This window comes from Panthera tigris, chromosome B3 (assembly GCF_018350195.1).
Source record: "Panthera tigris isolate Pti1 chromosome B3, P.tigris_Pti1_mat1.1, whole genome shotgun sequence".
NCBI classification, from domain to species: domain Eukaryota; kingdom Metazoa; phylum Chordata; class Mammalia; order Carnivora; family Felidae; genus Panthera; species Panthera tigris.
This window is the reverse complement of record NC_056665.1, coordinates 62986564-63013181: the sequence shown is the minus strand read 5'-3', so window position 1 is coordinate 63013181 and position 26618 is coordinate 62986564. Positions and strand designations below refer to the sequence as shown.

Here is a 26618-nt window from a genome sequence, read left to right as displayed (position 1 = left end):
GGAAAAAAATTTTTTTAATAAAAAATAGTAAAATATAAAAGAGCCCTAAAGAATAATAATATTATTACTATTTTATAAATAGAGAAACTAGGGTTCAGGGTGCTTCTAATTAATGCCCAAGTCCTCAGAACCAGTAAGTGGAAGTGAACTCGAACCAGAACTCGAAGTGAGGCTTTTTGACTCCATAGTTCTACACTGGCCTGACTTGTCTTTCAGCGCCCTACAATTCCTATCCAGTAAGCACTTGATTAATATTGTTGAATCAATTGCTGAAAACCAGAAATTCACATTCTACTTAAAAGACATTCTTTCATAAGGAGCATGAAGAAAAATTACTGATGAGTTAATGGTTTGCAGAAGGGTTAAAAATAAAAATAATGTGAATCTGTGCTATGAATATTTGTGGTTCAGCAACAGATTGGAGCCCATTCATCAACTGCACAGATACGCAAGGTTTAACCAAGATACTTTTCAGTGTATTTATCCAAAAAGAATTCCAATCCAAAAATAATATCTGCAAAATAATTTGCCATGTTAGCATTTCTGGCTTGAAAATTCAATGTGCAGTGCTGGCTTTAGTTAGAAATGAGGAAACGCCAAGAAGAAATTGAACAAAAGATTTAAGGAGTTTTTTTTTTTTTTTTTTGCATTCAAGAGGCATTAATTATTTCTTTTCATCAAACACGATGTTACATTTCTGTTTCTGCATCCAATGGGAATCTCAAAATGCAGTTTTCTCTTTTCTCACTAAACCTATATTGTCTCACATAAAAATATATTATCTCAGTACGTGACAACTAAGTAACATACTGGTTTTCCCTTTTAGTGTTTAAAAAAACACTGAACTATAAATGTCAATTCTGAAAGTATGATTTAAATGATGATGACAGAATCTCACCATAGTCGCTTTATTGAAATCCTAATGGCTAAACAAATTTCTGAATTCTCAGGCTCTCTTTAAACAATGACGTTTGATCGCCATTAAAAAGGTATTTTCTGTCTTTAGAATCCCTATTCAGCTTTGAGATCTCAGATACTCTTAAAATCCAACAACATAATAACAAAAAAAATCAGGTGTAACGCAAACAAGAACAAAGAGTATCCCGGAACAATTTTATTTCCACCTCTTGGCTTCCTCCTTTTGGGAAATGGCACCTAGTAACTTAAATAAACTAGCAGCACAACTAATGTCAAAGTCCTGGGGTACATTTGAGTAGGGACAGAGATTCCAATGCTCTGTTTTCCACTTTTACCCCAATCCAGAAATGAGTGGTTTCTGCTACCGCCACTCTTGCTGTGCAAAGGGCTCAGAGCAGCTGTGCCCAGGCCTTGCCAACATGACCTAAGGAAGCCAAGATGGCTCCATAAAGGTTTTGCCAGTGACCAAGTGCGAAGATATTCTTCGCAATATCTTAACACTCCTCTTTCCCTTTGAAGCAGTTTCAACTGGCCCAAAGCCAGAACCCCAACCTTCAGTTGATGGCTTAAAGACTCAATATAAAGCAGAATTATTACCTATAGAATATTTATTTTTAAACCTTTTTTAGGAACAAAAAAAATCACATGCATCTAAAATTGTACAGAAAATGATTCGGTGAAATGTCTACAAAACTGGTAGAGGGTTAACAGAATAACAAAAGGCTGGCCATTTTGTGTTTAGGTGAAAACTACCACCCAATCCTGAACGAGATCCCACGAAGTACTGAGATATGGGGGTGAAAAAAAGAATTTTCTTTTCACAAATCTGCCATTACTCTTCTGTTTTTCTAAACAGAAAACTGTAAAAGAATATTTCAGAAACTCTCCAGGAAGGAAACATGTTCCTTTCAAAATCCTCGCAGGAGAGAAGTCATCAGCATAGTGAGAGCTTCACTGCTTGATGTGAAATTAAAAGAGCTGGAAGAATATGGCATCATCAGGGACAAACGGCTGCCATTGCTAATACTTTGAACCAGAGGAATTAAGAGAAATAGAGGATGAATGAGTGCTTTACTGATTTTCTTCCCTATCCTGTCTCCTCATCGTGATCAAGAATTAGCTTAAATCATAAAGATGTAATAACAGTAAAATAAATACTTCCTAAGTGACCCTTCCCAGTAAATTATCAACTGAAAGAAAAATGAAGAGAAAGTGAAGTTACCAAAGGAAAACACACACAATGCACGCACTTACGGAAATTACTATCGTTGCGCTCGGAGTTATGAAAAAAACAACTGGGAAGAAACCTCTTTAGTTAACAAGCAAATTGTCAGATTATGTGAACTAGCTTTAACACACGAACCTGAATAGTCTGTGTATCCTTAAATTAAATCTACCTGATCGCTGTGGTTTCCATGTCTTGGAGAAAAGTCGGAAGTTGTTGGTGAGGCTGCAGAAAGTTCCTGGAGCTTTGTGTCGATTTCGGCAAGCTGCTGGTGCTGGGTGACTGCAAATGTATATCCTTCTCCTGGGACCAGCCAGCCAGACTGATCACCCTAAAAGGAAACAAGAGTCACCGGGTCATTCCCATGCTACACTTTTTCCAAAATATCCCTTTCAGACTGCTACATCAATGCTCAGGACTTCACACACACATACACAAACACACATACACAAACACACACATTACAAAAAAACTCACAAAATTAACATTGGGATAGTGAAAGAAAAAAATTAGTAGTTTATTGTTTCATTATCTGCCAAATCTGTATAAAGTATATTCTACATTGTTTGGGGTTTTTTTTTCCCCCTGTGGAATAAATCTCTTGGCCTTGCAGTCTGGTTCTTATAACATTCTCATTTCTCCATTTTGAAAAAGTAGTCTGTAATATGTTAAATAGGAATAAATCATGTTTACCCTATAATCGACATGGTATTTTCAAGATTTGTTCCTGAAAAGTAACATAGGGTCTATAAATGCAGTTGTTTGGGTTTCACGAGCCTATTTATCATCTAACTCCTTATTCAACTAATATTCATGTCATAATGGGTTAAAACCCACTCATAACATCCACTCAAACATCTTGTGCTCAGTGCCCACTGAACATAGACACTGCACTGGGCACTGGTAATTCAGTAGGAATCTCACAAGCTCTGCCCTTAGGGAGTTCTCAATCTTCTGGTAGCAAAGATTTTAACAAGGTATGAAGAGTGCTGGTAAGCCAAGGCACCATGGGGACCAGTGAGGGTCAACTAACCTTTATGGACATGAAGGAGCAGAGAGACAAAGTGGTTGGAGAAGGCTTCCTGGAGGAGATAATCAATCTTAATCACATCTTAATCAAGGAAACAACATGGCTGGCTATGCATTTTAAAACTGGAACTTGCACGGGCAAGACTGGAAACAGAAAACCCAGTTAAGAAGCAAAAGCCATAATCTGGAACAAAAGTGATGAGCTCCTAAACTAAGGAATATCTCCTCGGAATACAGAACATAGAGCAGATTCCAGAGATACTTACTTACAAAGTAGAAATTACAGAATCTGGAGATAATTTGATGGAAGCGTGGAAGGAGAAGTAAGGATCAAAGATAAAAACCAAATTCTGGATTTTGAGAACTAGGGGTATAGTGATCCTATTGACCAACCTAGGGAATACAGGAGACATAATAGGTTTGAGGAATAAAATGGTGAATTCTGTTTAAGACCTTCTGATATTCACAGATGTCCCTAGGATATCCACAGATTATGTTAGGTAGTTAAATATATCAAAATAGAGACGTAGATTGTATATAAATATTTTAGACTCACCCACCGATCTATAGTGGTTCCAACTGTTGAACCATGGGAATGGGTGAGGCCACACAGAGAAACATGTAATACAAGGACAGAAAAATCATGAAAACACTAGGAGTAAAGGGGCAAGTGGAGGGTATGGAAGGTTAAGAATTTCATACACTTTGGTTTCATGACTCTAATACCAGGAATCAATCCCTAGGCAGTAATCAGAAGAGATACATGCAAAAACTTATGCAGAAAGAATTACATGTCTCCCCCTGACCCCGGCATCCATTGTCCCTTCCTGTTTCGGTGAAACCAAACACTGCATGAGACTTGGTAGGAGACAAAGCCCCATCAGACACCCCTTCCCTCACCCACTGGCATCAAGAAGACAAGCAAATGACCTAGAATCAGCCGATCAGAAGCGAATGCCCTGGACTTGGACTCCCGAGGGAGAGAGAGACACAGAGATGCAAAGATACAGGGGAAGTGAGGCAGTGATTGATGGTGACAGCAGTGACCTGGAGGACCCAGTGTTGATAGCAGTGAGGGTGGCAATGGTGATCATCTAGCAGGGGTGTCTCGTGGCTGTGAGGCAGCCCCTAACCAGCCTGTTTCCAAGGAGTTTCTGAAGCCATGTTTCTGGGTACCTTGATATCTACCCGGGTTAGAGATGTGTTTCTCCAAACTTCCCACCGAGTCTGTGGGCTATCCAAGTTTCCCAATACATTTATTCCTTTTTTTTTTTTCAACAAAGTCCATCTCTGTCCCTCGCAACCCAGAACATGGACTCAGATATTTTTTGGCATGTCATTTACAATAAAGAACAATTGCAAAAGTCCCAAGTGTCTAAAAATAGGGAAAAGTGAATAGATTGTAGTCTATCCATACAAGGATATGATACAGTAATAAACATTTAAATACACTTATAAGTTGGGATATGAAAGCTATATATAATTATAAGAAAATATATTACTTAATTGGTCACAAATAAGAAACTCCAGTTAATTTTTCCTAAATAAAAGGGATATAAATACTGTACAATCTAAGTGAGAAATAATAGGGAGTCACAAAAAAATAAAACTATGGAACCAATGACTAAACATTGGTCAATAAATTTTAAATTCTTGTTTGAACGGAATTCTTTTTTAATGACACTGGGAATAAAAAGGATGTCAGATTAAATTCAACAGAAATGTAAATGTTTCATGCACTATGCTGTTACAGAGGGAAATTATATGTAATATGTAGTAGATGGCATCATGTTTTTCCATCTAGCACTTTCTAGACACCCTTGCTAGGTGTGGGAAATTTCAAGCTTTTAGAAGTCTTACCTCCCTAAGACAGAACCCAGAAAATGCTCTTAACCACCTTCCTTTACAGCAACGGGCTCAGGTTTGTAACCAAGGATCTACAACCGAACTCACACATTCAATACTGATTTAGATACGAGTAATTTGAGATATGATGTAAAACCCATTTTGGCAGTAGAGACGTTTGGTTTTGTGCCATTCATTGCAAGGGTAAATTCCCAATACAGAAGGAAATCTTTTAAAAATTTTAAGTATCCTAGAGAGATTCAAGAGAATATCTCACCAACACAATTAAACATGCCACCATAAAGAACCACCCAAGAGCAAGAGTTCTGAAGAATTAAAACATAATTATCACCCTAGTCATCATCTTTCAGGTGTATCGGCTTATCAGAGATGGGGGAACAAAGAAAAGGACACACAGTGTCAAAGATACAGCAAATCTGAGGAAGGGCAAGAAGTTTGGTATGGTTTAAGAATATCGTAGATGGATCCCTTCCTCAAAGTGTTCCTAAATTCTTCCTGCCACGCTTCCTAACTTCTTCCTCTGAATCTGCTTCAACATGTGCCACAATCTATCTGGTTTTATAAAATTGCTGTATAAAATGTCTATCCCTGACACCAGATAATAAGACGCCACCTTTCCCCTCAGATGATGCACACAAAACTCTCAGCAAATATTAGTTTACAAAACAAAACAAAAAAAAAAACTGTAAAAATAACAACAATCTCAAAGAGGGCTACATAGCTAAATAGCAGAATAGATGTGGTTGAAACCCAACTTGGAAAACTATGAAATGAGCTTACATAAGCAAAATGACAAAAAAAGATGAAGGTTATGAGAAAAATATTATTGGACCTGGAGGAGAGATAGAGGAGGTTCTCTCCCCACCTATATGCTTGTACACTGACTGATCTGATCCCCTTTTCCAATTTCCTTTTTCCCTGCCTTTCTCTGCTATTAAAATAAGAAAGTAAGATACCTGAATCCCTAGTCTCACTTGCAGTGATGTATGAAATGAATGTGGCTACATGACACATCTTGGCTGATGAGCCACAGGTGGAAGTCCCAGGGACACCATCCCTTCCCAAATGAAACACAAAGCCTCAAAGGAGTGTCCCTTTTACCCTTCCCCCTTCCCTCTTCTTTCTGCCTGGAAAAATGGACACATTATCTACAGATATAGTAGCAATCTTGCAAACCTAAAAACAAAACCATACCAAGAATACAGAACAGGAATAAAGAAAGACACTAGCTGGAGCAAAATTGTTACTGAAGCAAAATACACTCCTTACTTGCTTTTTTTAAAAAAAACTTTTAATGTTTATTCTTGCAAGAAAGAGACAGAGTGTGAGCGGTGAAGGACACTCAGTCAGTTGAGTGTCCGACTTCGGCTCAGGTCATGATCTCATGGTTCATTGGGTTCGAGCCCCACATCGGGCTCTGTGCTGACAGCTCAGAGTCTGGAGTCTGCTTCAGATTCTGTGTCTCCCTCTCTTTTTGCCCCTCCCCTGCTCTTGCTCTGTCTCTCTCTCTCTCCCTGTCAAAAGTAAATAAACATTAAAAGAATTTAAGAAGTTATTGTATGTATCAATCATTTGCTGAAAACAAAAAAAAGAAATAGGAATTTTTCAAACCATGAGAGGAAAATGGGGAGAAATTAAGAAAACAAAATAAATCTAATCAATGAAATGTCAAATAGACTGTCCAAAAAAGGCCCAAACATTATCAGTGGTCATAATAAACATATAAATTAAATAACCTCATTAAAAGATTAAGGAAATAATAACAAAAGATAGAGAAACAATTACGGACACAACAGCAACAACAAAAACCCAGCTGTACGATAATTTGTAAATAATCTACCTAAAAACAGAAGTAAATGATAGAAAAAGAGTTTAAGGGGCTCCTGGGTAGCTCAGTCAGTTAAGGTGTTGACATCAGCTCAGGTCATGATCTCACGGTCACGGGTTCAAGCCCCGCATCAGGTTCTGTGTTGACAGCTCAGAGCCGGAAGCCTGCTTTGGATTCTGTGTCTCCCTCTCTCTCTCGGCCCCTCCCCTGCTCCTACTCTGTCTCTCTCTCTCCCTCAAAAATAAATAAACATTAAAAAAAATTTAATAAAGGAGGGACAAGGCATAAATACTAACAGAAATAATATTTAAAAGGCAACATTAATAATAAAAATTTTGTTAAATCATTTCTAGGAAGAAACATGGCACGCCCCACCCCCCACCAGCCACAGGCATTGCTGCAATTGAGCAGTTTTTGGACCTAGAGTCAAAACTACCCTCTGCACCTACCTCTCTGAGGTTGGTCTAGATGCAGAACCTGAGCTAGGGATTCTGGTTCAGGTGACTTGTTGAGGGAGTGCTCTCAGAAGAGAGAGGTTGACTGGAGTTCTCCCAGGAGAACTCCACCTCAGGAGAAGGGATAGGGGATGATGGAAGCAGGCTAGGACAAGAGAAACAAAACCAGGCAAGGAGGTGGTGTCAGGTGAAGCCCAGCTGACCCCTGGGGAAGCTCTTAGGGACAAACTGCAGCATAGAGCTAATCCCATCTTGAGTTGGGAGGGGGTGGAGATGGAGACAGGCTGCCATCCTAGGCAGTTCAGCCCCCATCTAGCCCATGGCAATACTCTACGGAAAAAGGCAGCTATGCACCCTTGGTGCAGGGCAGGGGGCCGGATGCACGGAAGGGACTAGGTAAAAGGGATCTGGGCAGGGTGCCAGCAGCACTCACTACACCTCGCCTCCATAAACATAGGGAAAGAAGAACTAGATACAGGGCTATGGGCTTCAAGGTACACAGGAGAATACATTTCTTTGTGGAACTAAAGAATCTTGCTGTAAGTTTAGTATGCAAACAAGTGCAAACGCTGAGCCACCGCACCCCTTAGATGACCAGCCCAAGCCCTACAAACACCCACACCTGCACCCTGGATTGCAGGCTGTTCTCCTCCTTGGACTGAGTCTGTGCCCCCTCCAGACTCTTCAGGGACCTGGATGCTCAAGGTTAACTGGGCAGGAGCATGATGGTGCTCTTTAGGAGTCTTGAGGACTACACCAGTGTAGGAATAATAAGAAATATTCAAAATAAAAAGAGACAGGGAAACATATTTATATGTCATTAATGACTAAGCCCATTACATCACAGGTAGCAGTTATAACTGTGAGAGCTGATGTGTAGTGACTCTTATAATAACATAAAATAATCCTCTTCAGAGTCAGTAATGAATTGACCAAGAAAAAAATCTGAATATTTTAATGAAAATAAATTTGTAAAACAGGATTTTTTTAAAAGACAGAGAACATTGTCCCATAATTTAAAAACTTATTGTAGGGGCGCCTGGGTGGCTCAGTCGGTTGGGCGGCCGACTTCGGCCCAGGTCATGATCTCGCGGTCCGTGAGTTCGAGCCCCGCGTCAGGCTCTGTGCTGACAGCTCAGAGCCTGGAGCCTGTTTCGGATTCTGTGTCTCCCTCTCTCTGACCCTCCCCAATTCATGCTTTGTCTCTCTCTGTCTCAAAAATAAATAAACGCTAAAAAAAAATAAAATAAAATAAAAATAAAAACTTATTGTAAATGTGTGCTAATGTCAGTGACATGATAAAGAAAATAAATAAAAATTAAGAAGCGTAGAGGTCTCCCATCCAAGTACTAACCAGGCCAGACCCTGTTTAGCTTCAGAGATCAGACGAAATCAGGCACGTTCTTGCAGTGGATGGAACTAGAGAGTATTATGCTAAGTGAATAAGTCAGTCAGAGAAAGACAAATACCATATGATTTCATTCATATGTGGGATTTAAGAAACAAAGCAAATGAACGTAAGGGGGGAAAGAGAAAACAAACCATAAAACAGGCTCTTAACTATAGAGAACAAACTGAGGGTTGCTGGAAGGGAGGGGGTCAGGGGGATGGGTTATACAGGTGATGGGGATTAAGGAGGGCACTTGTGACGAGCACTGGGTGATGTAGGGAAGTGCTGAATCACTACATTCTACACCTGAAACTATATTACACTGTATGTTAACTAACTGGAATTTAAATAAAAAATTGAAACTACAAAAAAAAAAGGAAAAGAAGAATAACAACAAGAAGGAGAAGAAGGAGAAGGAGGAGAAGGAGGAGAAGGAGAAGGAGAAGAAGGAGAAGAAGGAGAAGAAGGAGAAGAAGGAGAAGAAGGAGAAGGAGAAGGAGAAGGAGGAGAAGGAGGAGAAGGAGGAGAAGGAGGAGAAGGAGGAGAAGGAGGAGAAGGAGGAGAAGGAGGAGAAGGAGAAGAAGGAGAAGAAGGAGAAGGAGGAGAAGGAGGAGAAGGAGAAGGAGGGGAAGGGTAGAAGTCACTGAATATCAGAGCTTACGTACCTCAGGACTGGACAGCCCCGAATCTTTGTCATCTAAGTCCTTCAAAAGTTCAGTCAGCCTTTTCTTCTCTCTGTCAATCATAAGCACTGGCATTCCTGAATCCTTAGCCAACTATATAATGTAATAATAAAAAAAAAAAGGAAATATTCAAAGCAACTCATGTTCAGGAAAATAAAAGTGGGCCCTGAGGTTTCTATGGTACAGACACACTAAGGTAAAAGTTGTGAGATTAGGCATTTTTCATTTGTGAGGTACATTCCAGCTATAAGCCGGCCCTCATGTTAGCCATTTCAACAACACTTTATTTAAAATATAAAACAATAAAACACATGGGAAGTTTGCAAACCTCTCATTATATATCAATGTAATAACTTATCTGCTGAGGTATTTGGAAGGATCTTGCCACTTCCTATGTGGCATATATCTACTGAAAGAAACTGCTTTTATTTATTTGTTTTTATCTGTGATTTTTAATTATCTTAAGCTTTATTACATAATTTACACATGTGTGCTGATGGCATATGTCCTCTACTTTAATCCTTCTAATGAGTTGGCAAAAGCACCATTAGCAATCACACATATGTGGTATTTCTACAGTTGCGTTATTGAAGGGCTGTTTAAAAGACAATCCTGAATTATAACTTAGTCTGACTGAGCGAAGAATTCGCAAGCAAAGTTCGCTACTATAGTGTGGCAGGTCACACTAAATTTTAAAAATATCTGGCCTTACAGCTCATCTATAAAATGTGAGAAGTGTTAAATATTCTTTGTTTGGTATTATACATAAGCCACATGAAAATGTGTTTAATTAAGCAAAAGGTAGCATTTTAGATGCCGTGAACTTTAATTAAATCGGCAGTTAGGACCAAAAAGATAAAGTGGACATTGCCAGCTTCACCCCTGGCCTTTTACAGGCTAACTAACACAACATTAAAACCCAGCTGAGTCTTGCTATTTGTTGGGAGAGTAAAGGGATTTCCTCAGTATTTAAATAAATATAACAAGTTATATAATTCTAAGTATTAAACCCATCTCCTACAGGTTTAGAGATGGCGGTTACCATCTCTGTGAAAAGTTGAACATTACCAATCGATTCCAACCCTATCTTTCAAAGGGGAAAACAGGGACAGCACTGCTAATTCTGGTAATTCTGAACCAGGATTACTATCCAAGTTCAAAAAGCTGATCAGATTCACTTAACCACAAGCCAATCGTACTTAAATCAGGACTGTCCAAAAGGAATAGTCTGTCAGCCATTCCTGATCCAAACTCTGGTGCCTGAGATCAATTTAAATATGGTACACATAAAAGAAGTCATGAGACATTTGTTTCTGTAATAAATAAGCAGTGGCCAATGATTACTCCTTAGTAGCTTTTTTGAGATAAACTATCAAGTCTGTCCTCTCCCTTTGTCTTCTTAAAGCCAGCGAAGATCAGTTTTCTTCCAGGGATGTACTTCTTGGGATTCTCCAACTACTCCGTCAGTGTCTCCTATCCCCAGGTGATGTCTTTATTCTTGTTGGCATCCGTGTAAGAAACTCCAGGGGACTGACTTGTCTCTCACCCAAACAGACCATGGGGATTTGTCTCATTCTTGTGCGTCCCTCTCCTTTCCATGGTATGGCACTGGGCACGCTACTGAACAAAGTTCTTCTTGCCCTTCGCAACATCATCCATCATAAAGTCACTCTTTCGTCGCACCCAAAAAGAAGTGCCCGCTTGCAAGCTGCACATCCTGCTCTCTCCTAAATGAAATTGCTTTGACATTTCAAGAGCGTCATATCAGGAATTTGAACAAAGATTCAGCGACTGTTGTTAAAAGGGGAAAAGGGAAATCTATGGGGGGGGCTGCTGTGTAAGCAAGAACCCCGGGTGTGGGGAAAACGCTACTGTTCTTGACAAATTAAATAAATCAACATAAAATGGGCCAGCACAGAGAGATCAGGTTGGAAGTTTCCTTCAGATCAGACGAACATAAAGAGAAAAACCAGAGGCCCAGAGGCCAGTCCTGGCAGTGGCACATTGACCCACAAATCTAGTCTACCTGGAAATGACGTGGCAGTTGTGGAAGAAGCATCAGACTTGAACTGGGAGGAATTATTTAACTCTCTGCTCTTATGAATAACTTTACACTCACCAATGCAGTTTTCTAGTAACCTGACTGCCTGAGTGGTTTGCCACAAGCCTTCTGCCCACTGCACCTACATTTCTCACCATAAATTAATTAATCAGCATTTTGGTCTAATAGGGGAACCCCTTTTTCCTTGCTTAGTTTGCCTTGAGGACACCAAGTCAGGCTGTAGGGTCTGGAAGATCAAGGTTGAAATAATCAAGGCAAGTGACAAGTGATAGGCTTCCTGGAGGCTCAGCTGGAGGGGTCAGGGGACAGACAACCAACTGGCCTCTCCAGCTGTGCCAGGAGCATTTTCCATGCAAATTTCTAAATGCACCAGCTATAACATCAGTCTCATTACTTTCAAAAGCCAATTTTACTAATATGCAATTTAAAATCTGGGAAGCATTGTCTGACGCTATTACCTAAATAAATGTTTTTTCAAATTGCAGGAACCGGATTCATTTCTGGGTAGTGAAATAAACGTATTGAGTTGCAGCTAGCATTTCTAAAAGAGGTAGAATAAGATAGGATGGAATTAAAACTAGTAAAGTTAAGTACTGGTCCATAAAATTTTTCTTTCATTTATATAGACTGTTTCAATTACATACATATGTGTCATGATCAAAAAAAAAAAAAGATTTAAAGACACTGAACACAACTGTTTTCATTTTCATAACTCATTTAATCCCATATTCTGGTTTCTAAATTTCTAAGTACATACCTCAATGTTTCGTTTAATAAAATCCTGGCTGTGTTTACCCCTGAGCTTAATCTTTTCTGTATTTGAGAAAGGTTTCTTTTCTGCTCTGATCAATGACTCATTTCCTTCCACATCATAGGTAAAATCTAATATTAAAAAAAGTTCAAAATTTTTCATAATTATAATTGTCCATTATGCTACAATTTTACCTTATGCATACATTTAAAATATATAACACACATAGAAAAACTTCCAAACTCCAAATCCAGAAACCTAATATATATATGGAGATTTATTCTTATGGGTGCAAAAGATATAATACATGTACACACTCACACACATGAATATTACTCAGCCATAAAAAATAGTAAGATCTCGCCATTTACGACAACACTTAGGAATTATGCTAAGTGAAATAAGTCAGACCAAGAAAGACAAATACCATATGATTTCGCTCATATGTGGAATCTAAAAAGCAAAACAAATGGATAAACAAACAAACAAAAAGCCAAATTAGACCTATAGTATGGAGAGCAAAGTGATGGTCTCCGGCGGGGGTGGGGGGCGGGTAGGAGATGGGCAAAACAGGTGAAGGGGAGTGGCAGATACAGGTTTCCAATTATGGAATGGATGGGTCACAGGGATGAAAGGCACAGCGTAGGGAATCGAGTCAATGACATCATGATAGCGTGGCATGGTGGCCGAGGGAGCTACACTTGTGGTGAGTGTGGATTAACATATAAACCTGTCAAATCACTATGTGGTACATCTCAAACTAGCATAACATGTGTGCCACCTATATTCAGAGGAAATTAATTAATTAATACAATATATTTTATTTTAGTCTTTATATGAAACAAAACTTCCCCAAAAGACTAGAGTCATCTATCCTGTGATTCTATTAATATGCCAGCACCCTCTCTGAACAGTAAGTGTTTGTTCACACCTGTCTTTTAAGCAAGGTCTGGGCATAAGTGTCCTGGATGTTCCACATCCCATCCGCACAAAGCCTTACAGCTTATCTCACTTTGTCAGTTTTTCTCAACCTTTGAAAAGAGGCCTGAGTCACCTTCCGACCCTGGGTGCTCAAAACAAGGGTGAGGAAAATACTTGTGGACTCTTATTCCCTTTACTAAATATCTTTCTTCACTGTCGTCATGTTCAAAGCATTTAAAGCAAGATCATGTGAAAGCTTCTTTAAAGCTCTAAAAACAGTCATAGGGAAGACTTTTCTTAAGTGACAAATGGAATCTACCCTACAAATCAGGACAAATGGCCACATTAAAGTCCTAGAGGGAAAAACACCAACCAGTAGCTCAACACAGAAAAGGTTTACTTAAAAGTTATCTCTGCCTTATAAGAGAGGGTACATCAATAAAAAGGACTAAGGGAGCTAGTAAGTTGGCATATTTATAGCTAATTATCAAAGATTCAACACAAATTTAATAATTAAAGAATATATTTTGATAACAATACCTAGAAAGAACCGGGAAGAGAGTAAGGTCTCTGGATTTAAATTCTTTTCAAACAAAAATAAATTTGGGTAAGAAAAAAGTTTCACTCAAATTTAAGTTACAAGTGTCTAGGCAAATAAATCTGGGCTTTATAATTGGGATTTCATTTCTTTAATCAATGTTTCTTAATCAACTACCAATAGTTAAAGTACGAGTTACTTTTTTGGTGCATGGCCTCCTTAGATACAAAACAGAACTTTTCCCCATATTACAACTTGTACATAGCCTTTTGAGCTGAAATATATAGTCTATTCATTCCGTCAAAATTTCATATACTCTTAAAAATACAATATTAAGATAACATATTAAATGCATCCACATCTACATTTATAATGATTTCTTTAAAATACACTTTCAATAAACTATAGTAAAAACATTGGACTGTCTGGTCAGAACTGTCTCACTAGAAATGTCCTCTTCTCCCCATCCTGATGGTGATCAACAGGAACAGAAGTTTCCATGTTTCTACAGTAACCCAAACCCTTGCTCGGTTTGATGAGTTGGTTGGACCAGTGATAAGCATTTAACCCAAGCTGGATCAGTTGGTATCTTCTCTGCAATTCTGGCATTGAGTTTCCCTCTCAATGACTAACCACAGAATATGCTTTTGGGAATCAAAAAAGCTGTCTACCTCCAGGATTGTTTCCATAAATTTTCTTTTTTGCTTAAGTTAGTTTTCCATTACTTGCAGCCAGCTTTTCTTTAACTCTTTATCATATAAAATTTTAAATATCCAAAAGTAGAATGAATGCTATGATAAACCCTCAACAACTAACTTCAACAATGATTAATGCATGACCAATCTTGTTTCATCTTGATTCATTCAGTCACTTTCACCTGCCTCTGGATTAATCAGATCAAATCATTTCATTTGTGAATATTTCTATATATAGCTATATTTCTTGTGACGATATGCAAAGTCACACAAATTAAAACATACCTTGATTGACATTCTGTTTACGGTTTTCATATTCTTCTGGAGGGACTTGAGTGTGAAACACTGAGAAAAAGGTGTCTTCATGCTCGTAGCAAGAAGGATCTGTTGATTTAAAAACTCACTTGTTCAATACACAAAATAAGTGGGAAAGTGTCTAAATTAACAACTGTTTAAAAGTAAGATCTAGTATTCTCTGCAATATTCCTCAATCCCCTCCACATATACATTTCTTAAAATGTCACTTCCAAGTAGAAATTATATTTGTACACTTTAGCCATTGAAATGAACAGGAGAAAATCCAGATATCAAAAAGCATCTGGATATCAAAATCCAGAGTCAAAAAGCATTTCCCTAGAACTTCTGTGCAAATAAGATGTACAAGTGTGCTAAAATATCGCTTTAACTCCCTGGAATTAATGTATCCAAATCCCAACATTCGTAATATAGAGAATATGCACAGAGTAACTTTGTATTTTTCTTTTTGTTTTAGGTCCCCAAAGTAAAGATTTCAGATATAGGGTTAGTCATCAAGATAAAAGCATTGTGTTAGGAATGCAAGCTGGTACAGCCACTCTGGAAAACAGTATGAAGTTTCCTCAAAAAACTAAAAGATAGAACTACTCTTCAACCCAGCAACTGCACTGCTAGGCATTTATCCAAGGGATACAGGTGTGCTGTTCCGAAGGGACACATGCACCCCAATGTTTATAGCAGCACTATCAACAATAGCCAAAGTATGGAAAGAGCCCAAATGTCCATCCATCGATGGATGAATGGATAAAGAAGATGTGGTATACAATGGAGTATTACTCAGCAATCAAAAAGAATGAAATCTTGCCATTTGCAACTACGTGGATGGAACCTGAAAGTATTATGCTAAGTGAAATTAGTCAGTCAGAGAAAGACAAATATCATATGACTTCACTCATATGAGGACTTTAAGAGACAAAACAGATGAACATAAGGGAAGGGAAACAAAAATCATATAAAAACAGGGAGGGGGACAAAACAGAGGAGACTCATAAATATGGAGAACAAACAGAGGGTTACTGGAGAGGGTGTGGGAGGGGGGATGGGCTAAATGGGTAAGGGGCACTAAGGAATCTACTCCTGAAATCATTGTTGCACTATATACTAACTAATTTGTATGTAAATTTTAAAAATAAAAAATTAAAATAAAAAAAGAAAAGAAAAGATAAAAGCATGTGTTTGAAAGAGAAAACCAGAAGACTCTTAGCAATTAGGTTTCTTCCTTTTAGGATTTACACTCTTGGGCTTACACCCATAAAGAAATTAGGAAATTGTGTTTTTCAACTCGTTTCAATGTAATTTATTTTATTTTCTCCTATTTAGCTAATTGAGACATTAAGATATTTGTAAGAAACTGCTAACATAAATAAGTATCCTATTTTTTTAAGTCTCTTTCTATGTCTTAACGTGAGAAACTGCCAGGTTGTGGCAAAGAAATATTTCTGCTTTCGAAACATGATAAATCTTAAAGATATTACAGGATCCACCACCTATCTTTAAAGCAAACTTGATTCAAGCACCTCTTTGAGATGATACAGGCAAAGGAAGTACACAGAAGAAACATTCACCCTAACATACAAATATCACCAAATTCAAAACATACAACTTCTGATAGTAAAAAGAAATGTATCAATTCCAGTTCCCTAATTTGGAATTCATAATAATGTAGCATTGTTGGAATTGTCATTCCAATTTTAATCCCACACAATCTTTGAAGAGGAGTTAATCTAGCAAATCAGTGGTATAAGCCTAGAGTGGAAGAGGGATAAGCTACATTTGTGGAAAAGACAAAAAGGTTTAAAGTTCTTGTCAAGTGGTAGTATATTTACTTTTGATCCCATAATTCCTTCTTAATAGGAGTTTCACTCACTTTTACACTGAAGCATCTATAAAGATGCAAAAATATGAAATCTTGCAATACTAAAAACTATTACAGCATAGTGATATTTGGAGATTTTTAAACTAAGGCCTTTTCCGAGGCTAAAATTATTCTCGTGACTCTGTGGCTCTTTACCCATATTCTCAGCGGTATTCTGTATATTCAGTACCTCAGAGAGAAAGTAAGTACAGCCTAGAACAAAGGCCTGATAGCTCAGCTTTGAGTTTAAAAGACAACAGTTTTGGAAGTCTGGTATTCAGTTGCAGAAGCTTAACTCCTCAAGAGAAAAAAACAAAAAGCATCTTCTGAATTTCCAAATTCCTCCTTTAGAAAGCTCTTCCTTACAGTAAGGAAACAACTGATTACTGTAAACGAAATGTCAGAACTAGAAAACAGCCATTGGGGGTGGGGGGTGGTGCCTGGGTGGCTGAGTCGGTTAAGTGTCGGACTCTTGATTTTGGTTCAGATCATGATCTCACGGTACATGGGATAGAACCCCAAGTCGTGCACTGACAGTTCAGAGCCTGCTTAGGATTCCCTCTCTTCCTCTCTCTCTTCTCCTCCCCTGCTCATGCATGTGTGCACTCGCTCTCTCTCCCAAAATAAATAAATAAACTTCAAAAAGAAAAGAAAAGAGCCATTGGGTAACCATCATAATAATACTAGATTCAGATAAGAATCACCAATAGATGATAAGAGCAGCAGGTGAAACTTTGAAGAATGACAGAATAGCTTCAGAGTATATCTCCACGAGAGAACTTACTCAGTAAAAAAGGAAAAATACTAACTTTACACTGGAGAAACCTGGAAGACACCACTTCAACCAAGTGATCAAGGTTAACCTTACAGTGATGGGACAATCGACATCATGCACTTTCTGCTAGGATCCCTGGAGGACACAGTGGGATTCCTGCCCAAAATGTATAACATGAACCTAAGCTTGTGGAAATGTAAACAAACCCAGACTGGGGAACAACCTACAAAATATCAGGCCTATGGTCTTCAAAAACGCCAATGTCGTAAAACACAAAGAATGACCAAAGAAACATGACAACTAAATTCTTTTGTTACAAAGGATTTTAGCGGGACACTTGGCAAAATATGAATAAGGCCTGTAGATTGAATAATAGTATTGAATCAACATTAATTACCTGATTTGTGCATGTGTGTGTGAACACGTGTCCTCGTGTGAAGAGAGACAAATCTATACCGAGAGAGACAGAGACAGAGACAGAGGAGGATGTGGTAAAATGTTAACACTTGGAGAATCTGGATAAAGGGTCTTGAAAACTCTTTGTACTTTTCTTGAGACTTGACATCTGAAATTATATCAAAATTAAATTTAATAGGAAATTTTTAATAATTGCTCTCCTCACTAGAAACATTTATTCGGGGGGAGTTGGGGGAATCTCCCTTCAGAGATCAAGAGCCAGAGTGTGAGGGACTGAGCACATTTTAAATAAGAGCCTTACAAGAGAAAGATTGCAGGATGTGATTTTAAGTTGTTTCCTGCCTCCTAAGGAAGAAATCAAAGCCCATCCCACACGGTGCAGAAGGACCCAGAAGAGCACCGGAGGAAATGAGTTTAGAGTAGATACAAGTGACACAAGTGTGAAGCTGCTTCGTGGTACACATTCCCTTGGAGGTGGGTGAAATCCTGAAGTTGGATTGAGACACCCCCCCACACACACCCAAAGAAAACGAGGAAAGCCAGGTGCCTCGCTGCACACTTGGAACTCTGAAAGAAGACTCCACACACAGTGCTCCACATTTACACATGACAGCTGCAAAGCAGCAAAGGCAGTGTGCCACGTTTAGAGGGAGACAGGGCCTGAAATTCATTTTCTCTCTCTCTCTCTCTCTCCCTCTCCCTCTCTCTCTCTCCCTCTCTCTCTCTCTCTCTCTCTCTCTCTCTCTCTCTCTCTCTCTCTTTCACACACACACACACACACACACACACACACACACACTTCCTCATGGCTGGCCTATGGCATGGAGATCTAGAAATTCTCACTTACCCCTGTGAACTAGATGAAGCCCTCCCCCATTGCATATCATTATGCCAACCAAAAATGCACATACCCAAATGTCCCTTACAATTGAGAACTATTCTATTAGACTATCATTTCAATAAATTCAAAATATCAAAGCAATGACCATAATATTATACGTTGCCATATTAGCTTTTAAAATATAGGGCTTATAAAAAATTCTAGAGAACAAGGGAAAGGCACCATCATTTTCCACTGAACTATTAGATCAATAAGGAAACAAGAACACAATAACAATAGAGAATAGTGAGAACACCATAAAGAATGCACTTGAGAGATAAAGTTATTTTAAGAAATAAATTCATAGCAATGATGCTTTTATCATATTGTTACAGACTGAATTGTATCCCTCCAAAATCTGTAGGCTGAAGCCCTAACCCTCAATGTGACTGTACTTAACAGGGCTGTTAAGGAGGTAATAAAAGCTAACTGAAGTCACTGGATGGGGCCCTAATCTAATAGAATTTATGGCCTTCCAAGAACAGGAAAAGAAACCAGAGATAACCTTTACCACTTCCGCCACTTCTCTGGAGCACAGAGAGAAGGCCATGAGGACACAGTGAGAAGGTGGCCATCGGCAGGCTGGGAGGAGCGACCGCACCACAAAATGAATTTTCCAGTATCTTGATCTTTGACTTCTAACCTCTAGAGCTGTGAGAAAATAAGTTTCTGCTGTTTTTAAGCCACCCAACCTGTGGTATCTTTTTATGGCAGCTCTAGCAGACTAATATACAGATTTTAAGGAAAAATAAAATAAGCTTAACTAACTTGACTAAAGAAGCTAGAGAAAACAATAGCAAGGTCAAAAAAAGAAATAAGAAAGAAATGAGCTAGAATTAGCAAAGAAATTCAAAGCTGGCTCTTGAAGGTAGAAAAATCTACAAGTGTAATTTTAAAAAGAGAAAACACTAATTGTAATGAAGATGACATATTTTGATGAAAGAATAAACACGCAGATCACTGAAACAGAAGAGAGAGTTCAGAAATAGACCCACAAAAATATAGTCAATTGATCTTTAACAAAAGAGCAAAGGCAATTCAATGGAGAGAGGATGATCTCTTTAACATGGTGCTGTAATAACTAACTAGATGTCCATGTGAACAGGAAAGAAAAGAAAAGAAAAGAAAAACAAAACCAAAAACAAGGGAAGGGAAGGGAAGGGAAGGGAAGGGAAGGGAAGGCAAGGCAAGGCAAGGCAAGGCAAGGCAAGGCAAGACAAGACAAGACAAGACAAGACAAGACAAGACAAGACAAGACAGAGAAGGGCACACAAGACCAGACAAGACCAGACCAGCTCTAGACATCTTACACTTTTCACAAATACTAACTCAATTGAATTACAAACCTAAATGTAAAATACACAACTACAAAACTTCTAAAAGAAAATATAGGAGAAAAAGCCATGTGATCTTGGGTTTGGGGATATGTTTTCATATATAACACCAAAAGTATGATACATGAAAGAACAAAATTGATATATTGAACTTCATTAAATTAAAAACTTCTGCTCTACCTAAGACACTGTAAAGAGAATGAAACAACTAGCCACAGGCTTAAAGAAATTATTTACAAAACACATATCCAAAATATACAAAGCACTTAAAAAGAAGAAGACAATAATCCCATTTTTTCAACTTTTTTAACAGTTATTTATTATTGAGAGACAGAGACAGCACGCAAGCAGGGGAGGTGCAGAAAGAGAGGGAAACACAGAATCTGAAGCGGGCTCCAGGCTCTGAGCTGTCAGCACAGAGCCCGACATGGGGCTCGAACTCATGAACCATGAGATCATGACCTGAGCCGAAGTCGACGCTTAATGGACTGAGTCACCCAGGAGCCCCACAATAATCCAATTTTTTAAATGGGCAAAATATCTGAACAGACAACTCAGTAAAGAAAATATACAAATAGCAAATAAGCATCTGGAAAGATACCATCATTTGTCATTAGGGAAATGCAAATTAAAACAACAATAAGATACTACTATCTACCTATTAGAATGGCTAACATACAAAAAACAATACCGATTGCTGCCAAGGATGCAAAGCAACAGGAACTCTCATTGTTTGCAGATAGGAATATAAAACTGTACAGCTAACTTGAAAGACAGGCAGTGTCTTTCAAAGTCAAACAGTGTTACTATATGTTTCAACAATCCTGCTCCTAGATATTTACCTAAATGGAAATTTTACGTCCACAAAAATACCTGCATACCATGTGTAAAGCAGTTTTATTCATAATCACCAAAAACTGGAAGCAATCAAGACGCCTCTCAATAGGTGAAGGTATAAACAAACTGTGGTACATCCATAAAATGAAATACTATTCAGAGACAAAGAAAGTAAGCAGCTCTCAAGCCACAAAAAGACATCAGATGAATCTTAAATGCAGAGTGCTAAGAGAAAGAACCCAATCTGAAAAGGCTACGTGCTGTATGATTCTAATTACATACCATTCTGGAAAAGGCAAACTACAGAGGCAGTGAAAAGACCAGAATGGCTAGGGGAGCAGGGGCAGGAGGGAGAGTTGAATGGGAAGTCACACCGGGGATTTTTCACAGGGGTAAAACTATTCTGCATGATAGTCTAATACTGGTTACATGACACCGCACGTTTGACAACCTATAACTTCACAGCACAAAGAGTAAATCTTAAGGCATGAAAGTTTTCAAACTATTATTAGAATGTGAATTAGAATTAGAATTCATATTAGATGTCATAGAATCCCAGGATGGAATGTAGAATGTGACCAAACAATCTAACTATGTTACAAATCTCTGAAGCGATCTCACTGGAGGGGGCAGAGGAAAAAGGCGTTCACCTTGAGTAACTTTGGAAATGAGTGGAGTCTGCAAGCCTAAAGGCAGTAGAGATGGCACCTGAGCACTGGACTCCAGCTGATTGTTTCCTATAGGGGTACAGGGGAACAGTTTTGATATCACTACACGTATAGTAGAAGTGAGCAATGGGTGAATGAAGGGCCAATGGTGAGAGCCAGGTTTCTCCTTGTTGGGAGTGGAGATTACAGGTAACGAAGGGGAAATGGCTAGAATGATTCATGTGGTAAAATAATAAAGTCGGAGATCTCAGTATAAACTCATGTTTAGGTTAACATAGATACAGATGGTTACACATAGAAATATTTAGGGGAGCCTGGGGGGCTCAGTCGCTTAAGCGTCCAACTCTTGATTTCGGCTCAGGTCTTGATCTCATAGTCATACCACACTGGGCGTGGAGCCAGACTGGGATTCTCTCTCTTCCTTCTCTCTCTGCCCCTCCCCTGCTCATTCTCCCCCCCACCTCAAAAAAGTAGTTTATAAAAAAAGTACTATTTAAAAATAATGCAGGGGTGCCTGGGTGGCTCAGTCGGTTGGGCGTCCGACTTCCGCTCAGGTCATGATCTCGCAGTTTGTGAGTTCGAGCCCCGCATCAGGCTCTGTGCTGACAGCTCGGAGCCTGGAGCCTGCTTGGGATTCTGTGTCTCCCTCTCTCTCTCTTCCCCTCCCGCACTCACACTCTGTCTCTCTCTCCTTCAAAAATAAATAAACATTAAAAAAAATTATAAATAATGCATGCAACAGGTTAGTATACCCACAAATATTTCCTTTCTCAGAGGCTCAGAATCAGTGACTCCCCACTAGCAACAAGCACACCCAGCATCCAGATCTTGGTATCTAATATCTTTCTCCAGTCAAAGGAACCAGGGCTCCTTGAAGAGACAACTGATTCTAGGTCTCAGATACGAAATACACAAGCTGAGTCTGGTGCATCCTGTAGTGCCAGAAAGTAAGAAAGTGTTCAACAACAACAAAACAAAACCCACAGTTGTTGAAGGCACATCAAAGGGACACAGGAGTCAACTGAAAGAGCTCCCAATGACCAAAGCTGGAAAAATTTGAGCAGCAAAATAAAGTAATATTAGATTAAAATCCAGTGTATAAAATAAATATCCACAAGTCTATATTGATATAAATAAATGATTGAATAAACAGATACATGGGAAGAAAAGACAAATCTCCCATGCAGAATAATTCAAAATAATTTATGTAAATACTCTGCCTTCAAGGAGGTGAAGCATAACTGCCCACCTCTCAAGTAAGGGCTGTGCACAGTAACTTCCTTCCAAAGAAGACAGGATGGAAAGGGGGGAAAATTGAAGAACTTCACAGTGGAGAACTCTAACAAACACCTCTTCAGCCAGGTGATCAAAGTTAACATCAACAGTGATGAGTCATGTTGACAGTTATGATGTGATGAAATGGAAATGGCATTTTAACTCTATAGTCTTCCGAGAACATACAACCCTAGTCAACCATAAGAAAAGCATGGATAAATTGCAATTTCTGGAAATTCCACATAATACTTGATCAGTACTCCTCATAACTGCCAAAGTCATCAAAAACAAGGAAAGTCAGGGGGTGCCTGGGTGACTCAGTCAATTAAGCATCCAACTCGATTTCAGCTCAGGTCATGATCTTGAGATTTGTCGGTTCAAGCCTCACAACAGGCTCTGTGCTGATGGTGCAAGACTGCTTGAGATTCTCTTTCTCTCCCTCTGTGTCTACCCCACACTCACTGGCTCACTCTCTCTCTTGCTCAAAATAAATAAATAAAACTTAAAAAAAAAAAAAAAAAAAAAACAAGGGAAGTCTGAGAAAGGGCACAGCCAAGAGTAGCCTAGGGAGACAGGATGACTAAATGCAATGTGCTCTCCTGGATGGCCCCTGGAACAGAAGAAAAAACATTGGGTAAACACTAAAGTCTGAATAAAGTGTGGGTTTTAGTTAATAATAATGTATCAATATTGGTTCATTAATTATAACAAACCTACTGTACTCTGGTAATAATAGGGGAAACTGGCTGCACGTATATGGGAAATCGTTATACTACCATCCTAATTTCTCTGTAAATCTAAAACTGTGCTAAAATAAAAAGTTAATTTTAAAAAAGAAAACATTTTAGATTAAAAGGAGAGAAGGAAAACACAAATGAAATTAGAAATAAGAATACGGAACGTAATAAACAAGGAGAATTAATCTTTTAAAATACTATACGAAATTTTTTTTAGTAAAATGTTAAATCTTGGTGAAATGGATATTTTGGAATCTCCCAGACATGGATGTATTGCCAGAATTGACTCAGAAGATGAGAAAACTGAAATATAATAGTAAATATGAAGGAAGCTAAGAAAAGAGTCGGTGAATTGCCTCCAAGAAATTATTTGAACCAGATGGTTTTTCCAGTGAAATCTTTCAAGTTTTTAGGGAACAGATAATCCCCATGTTATATAAACTATTTCAAAGCATAGAAATAAATGAACATCCAGCCCCAATCATTTTATGAAGTGAACATAACCTAACAAAGCATAGGCACACACCTCCTAACCCCACCTCTAACATCAACCCCATAACACACGTGCACATGGACACACACACACACACACACACACACACACACACAGAAAATCTCATTATAAATCTCATAAATACAGATGCGAAAATTCTGAATAAATTCAGCCATTGAAATCTGGTACTAAATTAAAAGAATAATCCTCTCTAACCAAGAAACACTGACCCAGAAATAAAAGACTTTCCTAGCATTTAAATACATTGATTTTTAAACATTAGTGTCTCAAGACAGAAAAATTTTATGATTGTTTAAATAGATAATAAAAGGCATTCATAAATTTCAACACTAAGTCTTCATGAAGTTATCAGAATGGGAATAATTATTGAAAAGGACACAAAAATTCATACACTTTCCAGGTGATCATAAACTAACAAGACTCAAAGCAAACAACTAAAGATAATTAGAATTGATCAGGTAATTTAATTATCACTGAGAGCCAGAAGAGATCAATGTCCCAACTCAAGCAGTCAGGCAGAAGAGGGCAAATCCTTCCTTCATCCATCTTTGAGTTCTATTCAGACCTTCAACAGATAGGCTGATGCCCACCCACACTGGGGAGGGTAATGTACGCAACTCAGTCTACCAGTTCAAATGCTAGTCTCTCCTGGAAACATCCTGGATGATACACCCAGAAATAATGCTTAACCCAGACATCTAGGCATCCCATGATCCAGTCAAGTTGACACATAAAATTAACCATCACAAAGACTGGATGGATGATGAAACCATTAATCCAGATAGAAGAAACACACAAAAGGAGGAACAGATTTCAACACTAGGAAGTAAGGGAGAGGGGAGAAGAAAAAGAGGAAAGCCAGAAGGAAATAACGATACCAGTAAAAATGTTACGGGTCCATGACTGGCTACCTGTGCCAGATGCTAGAGAGGTCACATAGGATAAAAATTGGAAATATGCCACCAGGTTTAGAATCTAAGAGGACTCCTGATGAGGTAGTTTCTGTTGTGTGAAAGGAGAAAATACAGACCACCGAGGAGTTGAGAAGTAAATGGAAATTGACCAGGTAGCCCCAGTAGGTGTGGATTATTCTTTCAAGAAGTCTGACCTTTAAGGAGAGGATGGAAAGTGAGTGGTACCTGTTTGGGAGCAGGGTGAAGAACCCAGGGAGGAGGTTCTATCTGTATCTTTGGCTGGTTTGATGGCTCTTTTCTGTTTTAGGACCAGAAGATTCAAACATAGTAAACTGACACAGAGAAGGAGAGATAGAAGCTCTACATGAGACACAGAATGATGGATGGGTCAGGAGCCAGGGGCAGAGTGAAAGGGATGGGACATCGTTGACCTTGGCCTTGGAGAACAGCACCTTGTCTCACTCTGAGGTAAGAAATATGGGGGATGGAGTATAGTCAGAGTGCACTTTAGGGACAGAAGGATAGAATGTGAAAGGGATTCCCACCGAGGTGATTGTTTTCTCTGGACAGTAAGCAGGCCAAAGTGAAGGACTTGCAGAAGACAGTAGGAGGTTAAACAACCAGAATAATTTGCAATAGCCACTTTGGAGAATGCAAAAGACATCAGTAGGCAATACTGAGACTGTAGCAGAGGTTAAAAGCCAAAACTCCTTAGCTATACTGGTTAACGCAAGTGATTTTCACCCTCAATCCTCTGCAAATCAGAGCTGGAGAATTTTCTTAGAATATTCAGTGTTAACACCCACGAGCAGAAGTAGCATATACCTGTATTTCACAGAAAATCACAGAGGTATTTACCGGCCATTAGAAGCTTGATTGATTAAGATGCCACTGTTGTGCTTACATGCACTTACAAATTTGGAGCTGAAAACACAAGAGGTCAGGGTAACAAAGGAAGGTAACAAAGGAAGAAGGAATGACCTCCATTAAAAACACTGATGAGGAACAATCCTATCACTGCCTCAGAGAGTACGAATTCTATCTCTATCCATCAGAGAAATTCTAAAAACTAAGGGGAAACTCCGAGTATGATAGAGTTTTGATTTTCACCAGAGTTCTCTACAAAAATGTAAAAGCAGTCCCTCAAAAATGGGGTGGAAAGACTTGTAAAATATTTCCAAGATCTCTAACAAGTGCAATATTGTCTACTTATTGTCTACTTCAAACAATACTTAAACTTGAAGTTATTAACTCTGGATTATAGAGTCAAAATGTGGTAAAAAAAAAAAAATCTAATGTGGTTTTTATCTTTCTCTTGGCATCAAGGCCCCACTTGTGTTTAGTACCTATCAATAAAACTAAATATACAACTCAACAATAAGTATCTTTTCATTTGTTTTGCTGTTGGTTCTTTGTGATGTTAGCAGGAGGCTAGGATGTATTTGGTGTTTGGGGAGCTGGAAAACAGGTTGGAAATTGTCATTGTTCCACCTGCCCAAAGTCCCTCAAATTACTCTTAAATAAAAGGCTAAGCAAATGACTAGGGAGACAAGGAAGAAAGCACCCTACTCATCCTAGGGTGCCTGGGTGGCTCAGTCGGTTAAGATCTGACTTGTGATTTTAGCTCAGGTCATGATCCCATGATTGTGAGATCAAGCCCCATGTCAGGCTCTGCCCTGAATGTGGAGCCTGCTTGAGATTCTCTCTCCCACTCTCTCTCTCTCTCTCTCTCACTG

At 38.7% G+C, this 26618-nt stretch overlaps 1 protein-coding gene and 1 pseudogene across 7 annotated transcripts in view; both read right to left on the bottom strand.

Annotated features, from left to right (window-relative positions):
* FSIP1 (fibrous sheath interacting protein 1) overlaps positions 1–26618 on the bottom strand; it is a 207893-nt gene that overhangs the window by 152942 nt on the left and 28333 nt on the right. For all 7 annotated transcript variants that reach the window (XR_006218675.1, XR_006218676.1, XR_006218677.1 and 4 more), the window contains exons 6-9: positions 14647–14745; positions 12214–12338; positions 9377–9487; positions 2316–2474 (exon numbers count right to left, since the gene is read on the bottom strand). Coding sequence is in view for 4 of the 7 variants with exons in the window: in XM_042989175.1 (XP_042845109.1) it covers positions 2316–2474; positions 9377–9487; positions 12214–12338; positions 14647–14745 (494 nt within the window). In the remaining 3 variants the exon portion in view is untranslated. The remainder of the gene's footprint in view (positions 1–2315; positions 2475–9376; positions 9488–12213; positions 12339–14646; positions 14746–26618) is intronic.
* On the bottom strand, positions 10735–11053 carry LOC107179583 (annotated as a pseudogene).